Source organism: Chiloscyllium punctatum, chromosome 21 (assembly GCF_047496795.1).
Source record: "Chiloscyllium punctatum isolate Juve2018m chromosome 21, sChiPun1.3, whole genome shotgun sequence".
Classification (NCBI taxonomy): Eukaryota; Metazoa; Chordata; class Chondrichthyes; order Orectolobiformes; family Hemiscylliidae; genus Chiloscyllium; species Chiloscyllium punctatum.
In genome coordinates, this window is record NC_092759.1 from 4,640,497 (window position 1) to 4,659,207 (window position 18,711).

At 49.1% G+C, this 18,711-nt stretch overlaps 2 protein-coding genes across 2 annotated transcripts in view; one reads left to right on the top strand and one right to left on the bottom strand.

The window, feature by feature from the left end:
- Positions 1 to 4,588, top strand: part of LOC140492538 (multifunctional procollagen lysine hydroxylase and glycosyltransferase LH3-like) — a 79,535-nt gene extending 74,947 nt beyond the window's left edge. The window contains exon 19 of the mRNA XM_072591477.1: positions 535 to 4,588. Coding sequence (XP_072447578.1) covers positions 535 to 690 — 156 coding nt within the window. The 3' untranslated portion in view covers positions 691 to 4,588. The remainder of the gene's footprint in view (positions 1 to 534) is intronic.
- Positions 4,589 to 6,104: 1,516 nt separating this feature from the next.
- The window catches only part of LOC140492539 (acetylcholine receptor subunit beta-like), a 41,152-nt gene continuing 28,545 nt past the window's right edge, over positions 6,105 to 18,711 (bottom strand). Inside the window, exons 8-11 of the mRNA XM_072591478.1 lie at positions 17,840 to 18,063; positions 15,776 to 15,930; positions 11,815 to 11,968; positions 6,105 to 10,490 (exon numbers count right to left, since the gene is read on the bottom strand). Coding sequence (XP_072447579.1) covers positions 10,341 to 10,490; positions 11,815 to 11,968; positions 15,776 to 15,930; positions 17,840 to 18,063 — 683 coding nt within the window. The 3' untranslated portion in view covers positions 6,105 to 10,340. The remainder of the gene's footprint in view (positions 10,491 to 11,814; positions 11,969 to 15,775; positions 15,931 to 17,839; positions 18,064 to 18,711) is intronic.

Below are 18,711 nucleotides of genomic sequence, written 5' to 3' on the forward strand. Positions count from 1 at the left end.
TGTCCCTCATTCCCCCCCACTCAATTCCCACCTCACTCAATTTCCTCTCTCACTTGATTCCCCCCTCAGTCTCTCACTCGATTCCCCCCTCACCTCGATTCCCCCTCATTCAAATCCCCACCTCACTTGATTTCCCCCTTCACTCAGACACTCCTCACTCTCTCACTCAGTCCCTCCTTCCCTTCTTCACGATTCCTCCTCACCCTCCCATTTGTCCCTCTTCACCCCCTCACTCTATGTCCTCCTCACCGCCACCCTTGTCTTTGTTTATGATTGAGTCTGAGCCATGGATCCATGCTCCTGTGTGAGAGTGATCATTTGGATTCCACTCTGTGTGAAGGTGCAGGCTGATGACAGGAGGTTATTGGCTGACGTGACATCGCAGTTGCCTCATTTGGGGGTGTGGGACGAGGTGGGGAGGCGGCGTCATTGGGGATTACCAGTAGGCTGAGCTCTGTGCTCGAAGTCCCGGGCTGATGGTCTGTGTTCTGCCAGTTTCTGAAGATCCTTTCACGCTGTTGTATTTCTTTGCAGGGCGGAGGCTGCAGGTTCCTGAGGTACAACTGCTCGATCGAGGCTCCCCGCAAGGGATGGTCCCTCATGCACCCTGGCCGACTCACCCACTTCCACGAGGGCCTGCCCACCACCCGGGGGACTCGCTACATCATGGTTTCCTTTGTGGACCCTTGACGGGGTCGCAGGGGGTCGGAGGGAGGGAGGGACAAGTGATTGGACTGGCGGAGGCTGATGACCTGGACAGAGGCCTTTCCCGGAGCCCCTCCTCGATGGGATTACACCTCATTTGGCAATCAAGAGCAACCTAACCAGAAACTGCCGACCGGTGGCCACCCCCTCCACCCCCTCGAAGAACTCTTCTCAAAACTCCCAACCAAAGCCACCTTCCTTGTTAGCCTTCTCTGTGGGACCTGTTGCCCTCAAGCCCAGCGGAGCCCTGGTGATGTCACCACTGTAGATCGACTGAAGGCGCCACCCCACACATTGACAATCAGCAACTTCAACCTCAGAGCCCAACAAGAAGGACAAGGATCCTGGACACCAAGCATTAGATAAACAGATGGCCCCGCATTGCAGCTGCCTGATCCTTTGTGTCGATAGGAAACTGGAGCAGGGGAATGCTACTTCACCCCCTCCATGTCTTCTCCATCAAATCATCAAGAGCATGGCTGATCTGCTACCTCAACCCAAATTTCTGCCAGATCCCTTGTTTCCCTTAATGACATTTAAAAAAAAAAATTATCAATCTCTGTCTTGAACGTACTTGAGTGTCCACAAGCTCCCTGGAGTGAGGAATTCCAAAGATTCTCCACCCTCTGAGTGAAGAAATCCCTCCTCATCTCAGTCTGAAATAGCCGGCCCCTTATTCTGATACTGTGCTCCTCCGACCCAAGCATCCGCCTCCCGCCTCCCCTGGCTGGGGGAGAGGTCTGTCCACGTTGAGCTATCAAACCCATTTAGAATTGTGCAAACCTTTCAATGAGACAGTCTGTCTGTCAGATGTAGGCTGCTCCTTAAAACATTCATGAGATTTGGGTGTCACAGCCAAGGCCAGCATTTGGCAGTCCAGAAGCTAATGTCGCCTCAGTTCAGACATTTGAAAAGCGAACCAGCAGCTGTATCATTGTAACCTATTCGTGTAATTCGTGAGCTGCTCCTTCTCAACAAGAGGGTTTTCCTTTCTCTTTCGTAGGGTGTGGACATCACTGGGAAGGGTCAGCTTTTATTGCCCATCCTCAATTACCCTTGAAGTGAGATGCTCACTTGGACATTTCAGAGGATAGTCACGAGTCTACCACATTGTTGTGGGACTGGAACCACGTGTAGGCCAGACCGGCTAAGAATGTCAGATTTCCTTCGGTAAAGAAAACCAGTCTCGTTTCTACAACAATCGATGGTCACCACCAGAGACTAGATTTTGATTCCAGGATTTTAACAGATATTAAATGCACCTTGGCAGGATTTGAATCCGTGCCTCTTTCCCACCTTGAGCCACAACCTGGATCTCTGGCTTACAGGTTCAATTCACTATGATATCGTTCCCCCCTCTTCTATCCTGTGTGCTCTCGTATTACGTCAATTCCCATGATCGGATGACACTGCCATTGGCCAGCCTCAGCCCATCAGTGACCAGCTTGTTGTTTTCCGTTTTGCTGATTTGGTTTATTGCAAAAAAAAAGATCTTCTCTTGTGAAGGGTGGGGAGTGAGGAGTGTATGGAGGATTCAGACAGGTTGTGGTAGGAGGGGGCGTGACCCCCCCCCCCAACCCCCCAAGTTTAAGTCGAGCCATTCAGGGACATTTTCAGGAAGCACATCTTCACACGGAGGAGTGGAGATCTGCAAATCCATTTCCCCCCTCACACAAACACACACATCTCCTACAACAACTCACCCCACACCCCCTGAATGCTCGACACTTTCAAATGTGAGATTGACAGATTTTGGTTGGATAAGGGTTAGGGATCAAGGCAGGTAGATGGAGTTAACACACTGATCAGCCATGATCGTCATGCTTGAGGGGCTGAATGGCCCCCTCCCTCTCCTCAGTGTGTCCTTGATCTTTCAAGCAGTTTCCCAGCAGCCACAACTTAATCTGTCAGTCCAGGATCACTAACGCTTATGCACAGAGGCACAAGTTCTTTGGCTTTTACAGAATTGGAAACATGGAGGGCAGACCCAGTGCTGGTTATCAATTGGATGGGAGACCGCCCGAGAATACCAGGTGTTGGAGACTACCAGGGCCCTCTTGTAACACAATAGTAGTATCCCTACCCCTGGATCAAGAGGCCTGGCTTCAGGTCACACTTGCTCCAGAGGTGTCTAATAGCATCTTTGAACAGGTTGATTAGGTAAAGAATAGGTTAAACATACTAAAGAAAAACAAGAGGGCAAATGTTTTGTCCCATTGCACCTGCACCAAACAGAAAAGGAATAGGATGGGTCTCAGGTGTGATGGTAATAGTAAGATTTGAGGGCAGAGAGGCCTTCATTGGAGTGTGGGACGTTTGGTGAATAAGCCCGTGCTCTTCGGCCTGACCTACTGTTTCAAGTACACAGTCCAGGACAAAGCAGCAACGCTTGATTGTAGCCCATCCAGCACTCTTTCCAACGCTGGCTCACTGGAGGAACTGTCCACCACCTACAAGTGAGCTGTGTGAACTCCTCAATGTCCTCTGATAGCACCTTCCAACTCACGACCTCTACCACCTCGGACAACAGCAGCTGGGAACTCCACCGCCTGCAAGTTCCCCTCTGAGCCATTCACCATCCCTTCAGTGTTGCTGGGACAAAATCCTGAAACTCCCTCCCTAACAGCACTTTGAATGTCCCTATACAAGGCAGACCACAGTGGTTCAAGAAGGCAGTTCACTACCACCTTATCCAGGACACTTAGGGATGAGCAATAAATGTTGGCCCAGCCAATGGAGCCCACATCTCAGGAATGAATATACTTTTAAAAAACATTGATTCGATACTTTCTGTTCCTCAAACCCCACAAGTTTGATAAGGGCTGCAATCATCAGAATGTTCTAGACAGTTCATTTTAAGATTTGGTATACCGTGTTTCATGTCAATTGTGTATGTGGGGGTGATCAACCCAGCCAAGAGAAAGTAAGTGTGGGTTGTAAGCTGGGCACCAAAGGCTAAAGACCTAACCTTATTTATTGCAAGCTTCTTCCTCATTTTATCGCTTTTCTCTTTCTCTCTGCAAATTCTTTTTCTGAGGTGTCTTCGCTCCAACTACCCCCCCCCCCCCCCCTCTCCCCACCAGTGCTCTTCCACCATTTCCTACGGCTTTTTTGGTCAAATCCTGTTTTCTTTGTGAACTATTAAAGGGAACCAGAGGATCGATAAGACAAAGGTCTCTCGGAATCTTGGGTGGAGTCTGAGAAAACTAGAGAGTTTCTGAAGCCCGTGCATCTGCCTTTGCCTCTACTACTGCCCCCCCCACCACCGCCTCTCTTCGGTCCAGGAATGGAAATGGCCTGAGGAAGGCAAAGCCAAGAGCCATGATGATGATGAGAGTGACAGAGGTATTCAGCTTCGATGGGAAAGCTTGGGCCTACGTGAGAAGGCCTGGTTGGTCGACACCTCTTGTCTCCTTGAGTTCAAGAGAGGCTGTATCTAACCCGTAATTCCATGCTGGGAAGTTGGGGAAGTGGTGACCTAACCAGGAGACTCCAATCACTCATCTGCTCTCAGGCCTAAATTGTTGCCATGCAGATGGGCCAAATCTTGGACACCATCTGGAGGAGAGGTCACTTTGCACTTGAGTGGGGGCTTCATTGGATGCAGAGTGGCTGCACCATATCCCTCACCACCACCCTGTCCCTGAGATACCCTTTCTCTTCCACATGGCCTACCCCAGCCACACTTCCCTCGAGGATTACCAACCTCCAGCATACAGAGCTACTGAGAGGGGTTTTAAAAAAAAACAAATGTGAACCTTTGGAGGTTACAGGAGTGACTGAGGGTGTCTTACACACCCAGAAGTGTAGTTTTTGTAAATTTTATATGTATTTTTTAAATGTTATGGAAAAAGTTGCCTTATATTATATGCTCTTTATTCTCTCTGTGCCTGTTGTTAGATTATTGCACACTCTGAGTCACATCTGTAACTCCCTTGGCAGTCAACCCCATCCTATCATGAATGGAAGTGTTGTATTTATATAGCATCACTTCAGGAAACCCAGAATGTTTTGTAGCCTCTGAAGTCTTTATCTTGAAGTATCACTTTTGAAATGTAGGAATCGCAACCATCGACTTGCACACAACAATCTCCCACACACAGCGATACCAAAATATTTTAACCCTGGATGATCATTCATGGATACATATATAGACATCGGTGTGAACCCTGACAGGACTCCCTCTAATACCACCAGGAATCTGTAGTGGTGACTGAAGGAGCAAACAAGGTGAACAACATGTCCAAATGCCGGTGTCGCAGGCAGTGGATCTTGACTCCACAACCCAAAGTGACCCATTGTATCCCCTAGGTGAATGTTTATCTACCAACTGCATTGAAAAGCCTGTTTATTGTAGATAGTGGGATCTTACTATGTGGAAGTTAGGTGCTGCATTCCCCACATTGCGACTGATTACATTTTACTTAATCGCATGTGAAGCATGTGGGATGTCAGGGACTGATGAAAGGCTCTTTGGAGGTGTTGCTGGGAATGGTCACTCTGAGACAGGGATCAGTGAAAAGGTCTGGGTTTGTTGTTACAGCATGCAGGTGGAACTGGTCACTTACACCACTTAAAGGGGAAACTGTTTACCCTGTTGTGCCTTTATTCTGCCTGTTGCCCAGATTCCCTGAGACCCACGCTGCTCTTGCCGCTACAATACCTATACATCAATGGGAAACGAGAAACCTTAACGCACCATGTCACTGAGCTGGATAGATGTATCTTTGATGATATTAATCCTGCAAGTGACATTAATCCTGCAAATGACACCCACGAGGGTAAGTGAGTAGGTTATTCGGTGCAAGCAGGTTTGTGATCAGACGTTCACACTGGGACACAGTGAGGATGCAATAGGATCCAAACTAAAGGGAGCCATTAAGGAAGATGCATAATATAAAATGATCTCAACGAACGGTGGAGAGGATTAGAGGGGCTTAATGGCCATCTGCTGTTCCTATTTCTTGTTATAAGACATGCTGTCTCTGCAAGTTTGGTTCAATAATAACTGGATTGATCTGTGCTGTGTACGAGATCCAACATGAAATAAACATGAATAGGATGCAGTCTAAGAGGTGGAGAACATGTATGTTTATAGTGCCTCCCTTTGCCTCAGGGTTCCCACAGGGCTATGCAGCCAACTGAATTCCTTTGCAGCTTATCACACCCCTTAATTTTGATGCTTCCACATCTCTTCCTGATTTCCAATCTCTTTCTCCCCGCCAGCCATCCTAAATTTGCTCGCTCTTCTTTCCTGGACTAGCTAAAAGCCCTATCTGTAATAATGGCTGAACCTTCCTTCAATAAGCACCCACCTAGGTTCCTACTGTCATGTCATTAGAGGCGGAGACAGCACCAGGGATTTGCCTATTTAATAACAAAAATCATGAGATTCCCCATGAAAGGAAATTGGTTTAATTTAATAAACAATGATTAACTGACTTTGATAACAAAGTATTTCTGGTTGTTTAAAAAAACACACACAATGGGGGAAGGGGAGGTGGGGGTCTAATGAATTGCATTCAAACCAAAAATGCACAAAGCATGATTCCAAACTATGACTAGAATCTTCAGTAAACACGACATACTTGAAACAAAATTGACCATTCTCATTAGTGATGTCTTCTCCGGATTTTATTTCCAGGTCTTGGAACATTTCTTCTGCACAGTTGTAGCTTTCCTGCCTTGGTCAGATATTGGTTGGGGGAGGGGGAGGTGTGGGTGCACTCTTCATTGTCGCTGAAGTCCAGAACACAGGATGGAACCACAATTGACGCCTGGAGTCAACACCTACCCGTGTCTGGTGGATGTGAGTACGCACTCGTTCCATCGTCCGTCACTTAAATAAACAAATTAGGGTGGTTCAGATTGTTCTTAGAGAAGACAAGGTCAAGAAGAGGTTTGATTAGGGTATTGCAAAATCAGATCGAGAAATTGCTGCCAAAGGTGGAAGGATGGGGAACGAGGTGGCATAGATTGATGGGGTTCGGCAAAAGAAGCAGGGGTAACATGAGCTGCAACTTTATCGTGCAGCAATGGGGGAGTTCTGTCTGGCAGTACGGTGGGAGGCTGGTTCAGGCGGGGATTGCAAGGGGAAATTAAACGATTGTCTGAAAAGGAAGAATGTGCAGAGAAGGTAAAGAATAGCACTAAGTGCACACTTAGAGAGCCAGCACAACTACAAGAGGCCTTCTGTGAAGTCACAATGCTGTCATTATGCATTATAGGTACCCTTATGTTTTCCCACTTTGACCTTCCATTGCCCTTACTGATGGTGGGGGAGGGGGAGCGGGGGCTGGCTGGCTTGGGTTAAGGTAGGAGCAATCATATCTCTGGCCTGTCTCTGTACTAAGCAGCTTGAGAATTTGTTCATTGTTAATGAATTCAGTGGAAATGGGAATAAGTTGTCTGCTGTTTGGAGTTGATCGCTAATACAAATGAGGTTAAACATCACACGACACCAGCTTATAGTCCAACAGGTTTAATTGGAAGCACACTAGCTTTCAGAGGATGAAGGAGCACCGCTCCAAAAGCTAGGGCTTCCAATTAAAGCTGTTGGACTATAACCTGGTGGTGTGTGATTTTTTTTTTAACTTTGTACACCCCAGTCCAACACCGGCGCCTCCAAATCGTGACAAATGAAGATGGGTATGATTGTTGGAGGTTAATTATCTCATCTACAAGACGTTCAGGGTAGATACTTGCTAAATCAACCTCTTCAGAGATATTGCAATGCAACATGGACCAGCTGGGACTTGACCCAGACCTCCTAGCTCAGAGGTATGTATACTACCACTATGCCATAAAAGCCCTAAGGTCATCCAGGTAGTATCCTAGGCCAACCACCTTCAGGTGCTTGGAATATTGTGTCCAATTCTGGTCGCCCTATTATAGGAAAGGTACAGGGGCTTTGGAGAGGGTGCAAAGAAGGTTTCCCGGGGTGCTGCCAGGACTGGAGGGCTTGCCTTATGAAGAGAGGTTGAATAAGCTCGGACTTTTCTCTCTGGAGAGCAGGAGGAAGAGAGGAGACCTGATCGAGGTGAACAAGATAATGAGAGGAATAGATAGAGTCAATAGCCAGAGACTTTTCCCCAGGGCAGGATTGACTGGTACGAGGGGTCACAGTTTTAAGATATTAGGAGAAAGGTATAGAGGGGATGTCAGAGGTAGGTTCTTTACGCAGAGAGTTGTGAATGCATGGAATGTGTTGCCAGTGGTGGTGGTGGAAGCAGAGTCATTGGGGACATTTAAGTGACTGCTGGACATTCACATGGATAGCAGGGAGTTGAGGGGTGCTTCGGTTAAGTTACCATATTTTACATTAGGATTAAACCTCAGCACAACATCGTGGGCCAAAGGGCCTGTTCTGTGCTGTACTTTTCTATATTCTATGCTTCATCAATCACTTTCCCTCCATCACAAGGTCAGAATGGCATAATTCACTGATGGGTTACACAGTGTTGAGTTCCATTTGCAACTCCTCAGCCACTGAAGTAGTCCATGTCCAGAGGTAGCAGATCCCGGACAACATTTACAGTGGTGAAAGGCACCCGCCACGTAACTACCAGACAATGACCATCTCCAACAAAAACTAATGTAACCGTTTTTCCTAGTAATTCAATGGCATTGCCATCGCTGAATCCCCAACTATCACTATTCTGACTATAAATAGCTGCACCCCATAACAATACAGTGGCTACAACAGCAAGTTCGAGGCTAGGAGTCCTGCAGCAAGTAACTCACAACTCTCCAAAGCCTATCTACCATCTACAAGGTATAAATCAGGAGTGTGATGGAATACTCCCCACTTTCCCACATGGAGAGGCTGAGGAGTGACCTTATTGGAGGTTTACAAAATTATGAGGGGCATGAATAGGATAAATAGACAGTCTTTTCCCTGGGGTCGGGGAGTCCAGAACTAGAGGGCAATAGGTTTAGGGTGAGAGGGGAAAGATATAAAAGAGACCTAAGGAGCAACTTTTTCATGCAGAGGGTGGTACGTGTATGGAATGAGCTGCCAGAGGAAGTGGTGGAGGCTGGTACAATTACAACATTTAAGAGGCATTTGGATGGGTATATGAATAGGAAGGGTTTGGAGGGATATGGGCCGGGTGCTGGCAGGTGGGACTAGATTGGGTTGGGATATCTGGTCGGCATGGACGGGTTGGACTGAAGGGTCTGTTTTCCATGCTGTACATCTCCCTGACTCTATGAATGCAGCTCTAACAACACGAAACCCAATACCACTGAGGACAAAGCAGTCTGTTTGACTGGCACCTCATTCACCACCTTCGACAGTCACTCTGTCCACCACAGATGTGCAGTGGCAACAGTGTGTACCATGTACACACTCTGACTTTCATGGATGACCTGTAATTTTAAAGCTGTACTCGCTAGTTTTAGGCTCACCTGTACAAGGAAATACTTTTTTCCACCTCTACTTTGTCAAGCCTATTCAGGATCTTTAAATCAAGTCAGCCCCTCAGTCTTCCAAACTCCAGCGGAAACAATCCCAGCCTGTCCAACCTGTTCTCACAGACAACTCACTCATTCCAGGAACCAACTGAGGAAATGTCCCTGAAACTCCTCCGATCTTTCCTTTAAATAAGGAAGTCAGAACTGCACAATATGTGGTCTCACAATATGTGGTCACGTACAACTGGGGCATAGCATTCCTACTTGTCTTAAGGCAAAACACAACGGATGCTGGAAATCTGAAAGAAACGTGGTGGTAGCACGCTGGCTCAGTGGGTTAGCACTGCTGCCTCACAGCACTAGGGTCCCAGGTTCGATTCCAACCTCGGGTGACTGTCTGTGTGGGTTTCCTCCGGGTGCTCCGGTTTCCTCCCAAAGTCACAAAGATGTGCAGGTTGGGGTGAATTGGCCGTGCTAAATTGCCCCATAGTGTTAAGTGCATTAGTCAGAGGGGAATGGGTCTGGGTGGGTTACTCTTTGGAGGGTCGGTGGACTTGTTGGGCTGAAGGGCCTGTTTCCACACTGTAGGGAATCTAATCTAACAGTGAATTCCAGACAAACTCAGCAGGTCTGGCAGCACTTGTGGAGAGGGAAACAAACGTTAACATTTCGAGTCCAGTGTGACTTCAGAACTTACTTTTCATTCGATTCCTCTCATTAAATAATTACATCCCATTAGCGTTCTGCACTGTATTACTAACATATTGTGACTCACGCACCAGAACACCCAAGTCCCTCTGTGCCTTGGAATCCTACAGTTGTTCCCTGTTTAGATAATACTGTTTTTTTTCATGTTTCTTGCTCAAGTGAATATCTTCACATTGTGGCACGTTGAAGCAAAGGGTTTCAGTTTTCCTACAGAGAGATCCTGACCTAGCTTCAGTAACTGGACTGCACTGTGCGGGTGTGAAGGATTCAAGCGGGAAGAGAGAGAGAGAGAGAGAGAGAGAGAGATTTAACTCTCTGGCCCACAAGTGAGAGCGGGAAGGCTAAACCTTTCTTGTACAAAATTGGAAAAAGGAGACAGCCGACTACCGAAACTGTTGCCTAGCGCGTTGCATTCACACCAGAGACTGGAGAATGGGGTGGATTGGGGAGGGAAGACGCTTTTACTCAAATGGTTGGGGGGGGGGGGGGAATAGAACTGCCAGGGGTCGGCATTACGCCAAGGGGTCGAAGGGATCGACGGGTGGAACATTGTAGCTGGCATCTAGGAAGATGGCGAGCGTCCCCAGTGAGGTGAAGGTGACGAAGACCCACAGGAACAGCCGGTCCACGACCATAGCCACGTACTGCCAGTCCTCCTTCAGCTGCGAAAGACAAGAAAAAAGGTCACAGCAAAAGCAAGAAAACGGCAGGTTTCATTTCCGGCTTACACCTGAGTAGGCCTCTTCCACTTCAGGCAGCCGTGGGGGAGGTTTTGGGGAATGTTGCTTCGATTGGCCTTCTGTGTCCCTGAACGAGAGACGTGAGAGGACAGCGAAAGTGACGTGAATGAAACGGAGGCGGCATTGAGTGGGAAAAGCCCCCAGGCCGCGTCTATGCGCCACTTTTTGATCAAAGCTGCGGTGAGGTAAGGGGCTGGACAGCGTGTCAGTGGCAGAGGATTATCATAGCAGACTGCTATGTGGCATGTCAGTCAGGGTCTCCTACTGATTCGAGAGTGTGGTGCTGGAAAAGCACAGCAGGTCAGGCAGCATCCAAGAAGCGGGAGAGCCGACAATACGGACATAAGCCCTTCATCAGGGCCTCTCCTACCCCTGATGGTGACTGCATGTCAGCGCTGTCAGTCTAGCCCTGCCTAATCCCTCTGGCACACCGGCATCTGCGCCAACCAGCTCAGAATGTCAGCCACTGGTTAAATTTATCCATCGTTTTGTTTCGGCAGCACGGTGTTCTCCCCTGGTCAGGATGTTCTCTGTCACAGTGTTACAGTCCCTGCTTCAAAGACTCCAGCGCCTGATGCAGATCAAGGCTCTCGCCAGTGCAGCACTGAGGGAGCACTGCACTGCCAGAGGAGACATCTTCTACGCAAAATATATTGGAAGTCCCGTCCACCCTCATAAGCCCCAGCGCCAACTTTTCGACAACAGGCGATGGGATCTGCGAGGAGGGTGGGGTGCAAGAGGTTCACCCATCTCTTGAGAAATTATGCTGCAGGTCATGGGGGCTTGCCGTCCTCAAAAATGGGCTGCCAGATTTCCAATAGGGAGGGGGCCTGAGTGCAGGCAGTAACAGAGAGTGAGCAGGAGTCAGCACAGTATGACCCAGGATCTCGGTCACCCTTTCATCCCGTTGACCTTGCAGCCAGACATCTTGAACTCGGAATTTGCCCCCTGTCCAGTTGGCGCAATTCCCAGTCGGGACCCCCTCTTTCCACCCCAACTCCCCGCTGCGTCCCTCACTCCATGTACACATTGAAACACCGGTAATGCCCGGTCCAACGAACCCTCCCACCCTTCAAACTGTTGTGACAGATGGATGAATGGTCCCCAACTAAAATGAGGGAGGCCAAGCCTTAGTGCGCTACAGGAAGTGGTCGTTGGGTAACGGAGTTTGCTTTATCTCTACCAGCCCTTCTGCTCCCATGTTGGTTACTCCCCAAACACCACCCTCACACGCCTGCCCGCTCACCTTGTCATATTCCTCTTGCCCCTGTAGCTCCTTGGCGATGTACTTGATGGCGTCCACAGCTGCTTTGAGATCCGGAGGCAATACCACTTGGGGAACAAGGCTGTTTATGTATCTGTTTATCACAGGAAACAGGTGGCTTGGGGGCAAATCCACTCTGTGGGGAGGGAAGAACAGTTGATGCCAGGGTTTCCCAAGAGTGGTGTTGGTGAGCTGAAATCTTGCAGTGGTGAGCAGTCAGGCTGCGATGGTGGTCATGGAGCTCTGGCTGTGTAATAACCGCGATACCCCCACCCCCCCAAAGGCCCCCTGCCCTGACAGCACCTTCCCACCCATCTCTCTGATACCTCTGAATGAGGGGGGGGTCACAACAATCTTCTAGCCTCAAAATAGGGTCACATGGGGAAAGGTTTGGGGAACGCTGGTTTACAACATCTTCATGGGGTTGGGATGGAGTGCTGGAGGGATAGGGCATGGGGTTCATGACAAATAATGGGAGGAGTCCCAGCTGGGTCATCAACTTCCCAGCAGAAATTAGACATCATTCCTAGGACCCAATGGATAAAAAACATTAGATCATAAGATTATGGGAGCAGAATTAAGCTATTGAGTCTGCTCCACTATTCAATTATGGCTGGCATGTTTCTCAAGCCCATTCTTCTGCCTTCTCCCTGTAATCCTCAATTCCCTGTATTAAACAAGACAATCTACCCTAACCTACACATCCCTGGGCACTATGGGTAATTTAGCACAGCCAATCCACCCTAACCTACACATCCCTGGACACTATGGGTAATTTAGCATGGCCAATCCACCCTAACCTACACATCCCTGGGCACTATGGGTAATTTAGCACGGCCAATCCACCCTAACCTGCACATCCCTGGGCACTATGGGTAATTTAGCATGGCCAATCCACCCTAACCTGCACATCCCTGGGCACTATGGGTAATTTAGCACGGCCAATCCACCCTAACCTGCACATCCCTGGGCACTATGGGTAATTTAGCATGGCCAATCCACCCTAACCTGCACATCCCTGGGCACTATGGGTAATTTAGCATGGCCAATCCACCCTAACCTGCACATCCCTGGGCACTATGGGTAATTTAGCATGGCCAATCCACCCTAACCTGCACATCCCTGGGCACTATGGGTAATTTAGCATGGCTAATCCACCCTTAAGTGTTGACGATGAGGGAGAGTTTCCATGTTACTGATCATTATGTCTGCAGTAAGTGTGTTTGGTTGCGAATCCTATCAGATCGCATGGACCATTTGGAGCAGCAGTTAGTGGCAATGAGGGATTTACAGGAGCTAAGGGGTGTGATGCATGGCGGTTATAGGAAGGGAGAAGAATCGCAGACACAGTCAGGCAGATGGGTTACCACCAGGAAAGGTAGGAGAGGGAGACAGGTAGTGCAGATATCTCCTGTGGCTATCCCCATCTCCAACAAGTATGCTGTTTTGGGAAGTGTAAGGGGTGACGGACTCTCAGGGGAATGTAGCACAAACAGCCAAGTTTCTGGTATCAAGACTGGCTCGAATGTAATGAGGGGTGGGTCGGGTTCCAAGCGATCAATTGTGATAGGCGACACTATAGTCAGAGGGACAGACAGACATTTTTTGTGGCCAACGGCAAGAAAGCAGAATGGTGTGTTGACTCTCTAGTGCCGGGATTAAGGATCGCTCAGAGAGAGTGCAGAATGTTCTCAAAGAGGAGAGGGGACCTTCAGGAGGTTGTTGAACACACCGGAACCAACGACATAGGAAGGGAAAAGGATGAGATTCTGAAGGGAGAATATAGGAATTTAGGCAGGAATTTGAAAAGGAGGTCCTCAAGGGTAGTAATATCTGGATTACTCCCAGTGCTACGAGCTAGTGAGGGCAGGAATAGGAGGATAGAGCAGATGAATGCATGGCTGAGGAGCTGGTGTATGGGAGAAGGATTCACACTTTTGGATCATTGGAATCTCTTTTGGGGTAGAAGTGACCTGTACAAGAAGGACGGATTGGACCTAAATTGGAAGGGGACTAATATACTGGCAGGGAGATTTGCTGGAGCTGCTCAGAAGGATTTAAGCTAGTAAGGTGGAGGGGTCGGACCCAGGGAAATAGTGAGGAAAGAGATCAGTCTGAGATGGGTACAGTTGGGTAAAGGTGCAAGTCAAAACAGTCAGGGCAGGCAGGAACAAAGCAGAGAACATGGTCGGACTGATAAATTAAACTGCATTTATTTCAACAAGGAGAAGGTGAGGTCTGCAGATGCTGGAGATCAGAGTCGAGAGTGTGGTGCTGGAAAAGCACAGCAGGTCAGGCAGCATCCGAGGAGCAGGAGAATCAACGTTTTGGACATAAGCCCTTCATCAGGAATGAGAGTTGTGGGCCAAGGGGGTAGAGAGATAAATGGGAGGGGGGTGGCTCTGGGGGGGGGAAGGTAACTGAGAATGTGATAAGTGGATGGAGGTGAGGGGTGATGGTGACAGGTTGGAGAGGAGGGTGGAGTGGATAGGCGGGAAGGAAGATGGACAGGTCAAGAGGATGGTGCCGAGTTGGAAGCTTGGAACTGGGATAAGGTGGGGGGGAGGGGAAATGAGGAAACTGGTGAAGTCCACATTAATTCCACATGGTTGGAGGGTCCAAGGTGGTAGATAAGGCGTTCTTCCTCCAGGTGTGGCTCAGTGGTTAGCACTGCTGCCTCACAGCACCAGGGACCCAGGTTCAATTCCAGCCTCGAGCTACTGTGCAGAGTTTGAATATTCTCCCCATGTTTGTGTGGGTGTAATCCAGGTACTCCAGTTTCCTTCCACAATCCAAAGATGTGTAGGTTAGGACAAATTGGCCCAACAAGTCCACATTGACACTCCAAAGAGTAACCCACCCAGATCCATTCCCTACCTTATTATCCTTTATTTACCCTTGAATAATGCACCTAACCTACACATCCCTGGGCACTATGGGTAATTTAGCATGGCCAATCCACCCTAACCTACAGATCCCTGAACACTATGGGTAATTTAGCATGGCCAATCCACCCTAACCTACACATCCCTGGGCATTATGGGTAATTTAGCACGGCCAATCCACCCTAACCTGCACATCTTTGGATTGCGGGAGGAAACCAGAGCACCCAGAGGAAACTCACACAGACACGGGGAGAATGTGGGTCCCTGGTGCTGTGAGGCAGCAGTGCTAACCACTGAGCCACCGCACCATGGTGGAGGCTGGTACAATTACAGCATTTAAAAGGCACCTGGATGGGGACATGAATAGGAAGGGTTTGGAGGGATATGGGCAAGTGCTGGCAAATGGGACTAGATTAGCTTGGGCGAGTCAGACCGAAAGGTCTGTTTCCATGCCGTATACTCGATGGGTTCTATCAGGAGTTGAACAGCCTTACTCAGAGATAAAAAGCAGGTTACCTCAGGGTCAGTGTATCTGTTCACAGAGCTCAGAGACACTCCAGATCAGAATCTCAGTGTGCAGGGAGCAGGATTGGCTTAAAACATGCAGTAACATTATGCCAACCTGGAATTCACTCTCCGTGTGGAGGAGGGGTGGGGGTATGGAGGTGGAGACAACCCAGGATTTTTAAAGGAAATAGGACAGACAATAAACCTGCGGAAAAGGGAGGGAATGAGATTGCGTCGTTTGATCAGAGGCTCGGCACGCTCTTGATGGGCCGATCGGCCTCTTTCTGTGCTGCAAGAAGTTGGAGGTTGAAGCCCAATGTAGGCCCAGTTCAGGTCGGGGGGATTGGTGAATAAACTCATTCCTGACAACCAACCAGAAATGATCTGTGGGTCATTTTTTCTCCCCCCAGTAGAGCCCTCACATTAACGGACACACTGAGCTCAAGGCTGACCACCGTAAGTACACAGGAATGAGAGTGTGACAGAAAAGGGGCGAGAGAACGAGAGAGGACCGGGTACATGGGGGTACACCATGATTGTGCAGAGGGTACCTCATGTTCGCCTTCAGGTTGTTTAAGTCCATGGCGGGTTTTCGGATGAAGTATTCGTCCGTGACACGGCTCAGAGCAACACGTTTCTCACTCTCTGAGGCCTCCACTTTAGGCCTCTGGATCCGCAGGTACCTGGGTAACACTTGGATGAAAATCTGAAGGGCAGGGAGCAAGAGATACAGAAAGAGTCACACCACACATCTCTATTGTTACAATCTGCATCTACGTGGCACCTTTAACATAATAAAACATCCGAGCCGTTTCACAGGAGTGACTATCGAGCAGAAGTTCACAATGAGCCACAGAAGGAGATGTCCAGAACCACAGGCTTGGCCGAAGATTAAGGAGCATCTTAAGGGAAGCAGAGAACTTGGATAAGGGAGAATATTGTAGGTTGGTGGTCAGTACTACAGGACAGAGCAAGTGGAACAACAGATCTACTGCTCACACGGTTAGTGACTGAAATAAGTTCCAAATCCCACAACGCCAGGTTACAGTCCAACAGGTATAACTGGAAGCACTAGCTTTCGGAGTGACGCTCCTTCATCACAACCACCCATTAAAGGAGCAGTGCTCCAAAAGCTAGTGCTTCCAAACAAACCTGTTGGACTATAACCTGGTGTTGTGTGATTTGGAATTTTGTGCACCCCAGTCCAACACTGCCATCTTCACATCATAAAACAAGCTCCTAAAGTCCAGGTCTTGCTCTCTCTCTCCTCTCTCACACTCTTGTGTGTCTCTCTGCCTGTATCTCTCCATTCGTCTCCCTCTGTATCTTTGTTCGTCTCTGCCTCTCTATCTCTCTTTGTCCCTCTGTGTGGGTGTGTGTCTCCCCTCTATTAATCAGAAACACACTGCTTCAAGATGCTGAGAGCGAGGGTGTGAAGTATGAAAGGGAATCATCCAGTCACTCCAGACTTCCAGAGAGATCAAACAGAAAGGGGAGGGGAGGTGGAGTGAGTGTGAGAAAGAGAGAGAGTGTGTTTTTGTGCATGTATGTTATGAGGAAATAAAAGAGTTGACAGAGATAGAGAACAAGAGAGAAACTGAAAGAGAAAATAAGAGAATGAAGGAGAGAAACTGAGGGGTACAGGGTCAGAAACAGGTAAAAAGAGAGAACGAGTGAAGGAAGGAGAGACGGAGAAAGCAAGAGGCAGGATGAGGGTGACAGAGTGCTGTGGGAGGAGAGCGCGGGGGAGAAAGAGGGGAGGATGAGAGGGAGAGACAGTGTGACAGAGAGAGAGAGAGAGAGAACGAACGTGCAGAAATACCCTGCTGTAGGCTTGTGAGGTACCCACTCCCTTCACCAATAAAGGCTCAGTAACAGCTGTGTCTACTATCTACAAGATGCGCTGCAGAGATTCACCCCAGATCATTAGGCAGCACCTTCCAAACCCACAGCCACCTCCTGTCCAAAAGGACAAGGGCAGCAGATACAGGGGGAACACCACAACCTGCAAGATCCCCCTCTAAGCCACTCATCATCCTGACTTGTAAATGTATCACAGTCCCTTCACTGTTGCTGGGTCAAAATCCTGGAACCCCCTCCCTCCCCCTCTCGGGGCGGCACGGTGGCCCAGTGGTTAGCACTGCTGCCTCACAGCACCAGGGATCTGGGTTCGATTCCACCCTCAGCCGACTCTCTGTGTGGAGTTTGCACATTCTCCCCGTGTCTGCGTGGGTTACCTCCGGATGCTCCGGTTTCCTCCCACAGTCCAAAGACGTGCAGGTCAGGGTGGATTGGCCGTGCTAAATTGCCCCATAGTGTTCAGGTTAGGTGCATCAGTCAGGGGTAAATATAGGACAGTATGGGTCTGGATGGGTTGCTCTTCTGAGGGTCGGTGTGCGTCTGTTGGACTGAAGGGTCTGTTCCCACTCTGTCGGGATTGTATGATTCTAAGAGCATTGTGAGTCAACCTACAGCACATAGACGTCAACGATTCAAGAAGGCAGCTCACCACCGCCTCCTCCAGGACAACCAGGGATTGGCAGTGAATGCTGGCCCCAGCCAGCGATGCCCACACCCCACGAGTGAAGTGAAGAAAAGGCAGCTACAGTGTGTACCTGTCTGACCCAGTGGGGCATGGCGTGTGTGGTTGGGGAACGATGATGAAGGTTTAAGACCACCACACTGAGGATGACTGAGAAGGTGACAAGGATCATGGTGAACATCAGGTAGTTGACAATGATGGGGACTCCCAGTGAGGTCTCCGGGACCTTGTCAGCCAGCAACAGCAGGAAAACAGTGAGGGCCAGCAGTACGGAGATTGAGAGAGTCATCTTCTCACCTGGAGGGAGGGACGAAGGGAGGGAGGGTCAAATACTGCTCACAGTCTCTGATTCACACTGCTCTTAAATCCCCCCCACCCCCAATCCCCCATCTCCTTCCTTCCCTCCCACGCACCTACCCGTGCTCTCCCACCCTCCCTCCTGCACAGTCTCCCCCGAGTAGAGGGGTCAAAAGCCAGGAGGAACAGTTTGGAGAAAGTGAGCACTGCTGATGCCGCAGATCGACATCGAAGAGTGTGGTGCTGGAAAAGCACAGCGAGTCAGGCAGTGTCCGAAGAGCAGGAGGGTCGACGTTTCAGGCATGAGCCCTTCCGGGAAGTTGGGAGAGGATTCGAGGAGGGTGACAAGAATCTGGAACCCACTGCCTGCGGGGCTGGGAGAGGCAGAAACTCCATTCACCAGACTCTCGCTGAAGATGTCACCTCGTCATGGTGACGAAACGTCTGAAAACACACCTTCCAGCTCAGCAAGCTAACTAACATCCATACCATCAACCTGAGCTACAAATCTGTTCAAAAACCACTAACATTTAAGAAGTGTTTAGATGTTCACTTGAAGAACCATAGCATACACGGGTAGAAGCTAGGATCAAGTGGCACAGTTGTAGTGTCCTCTAAGCCAGGAGATCCAGGTTCAAGTCCCACCTG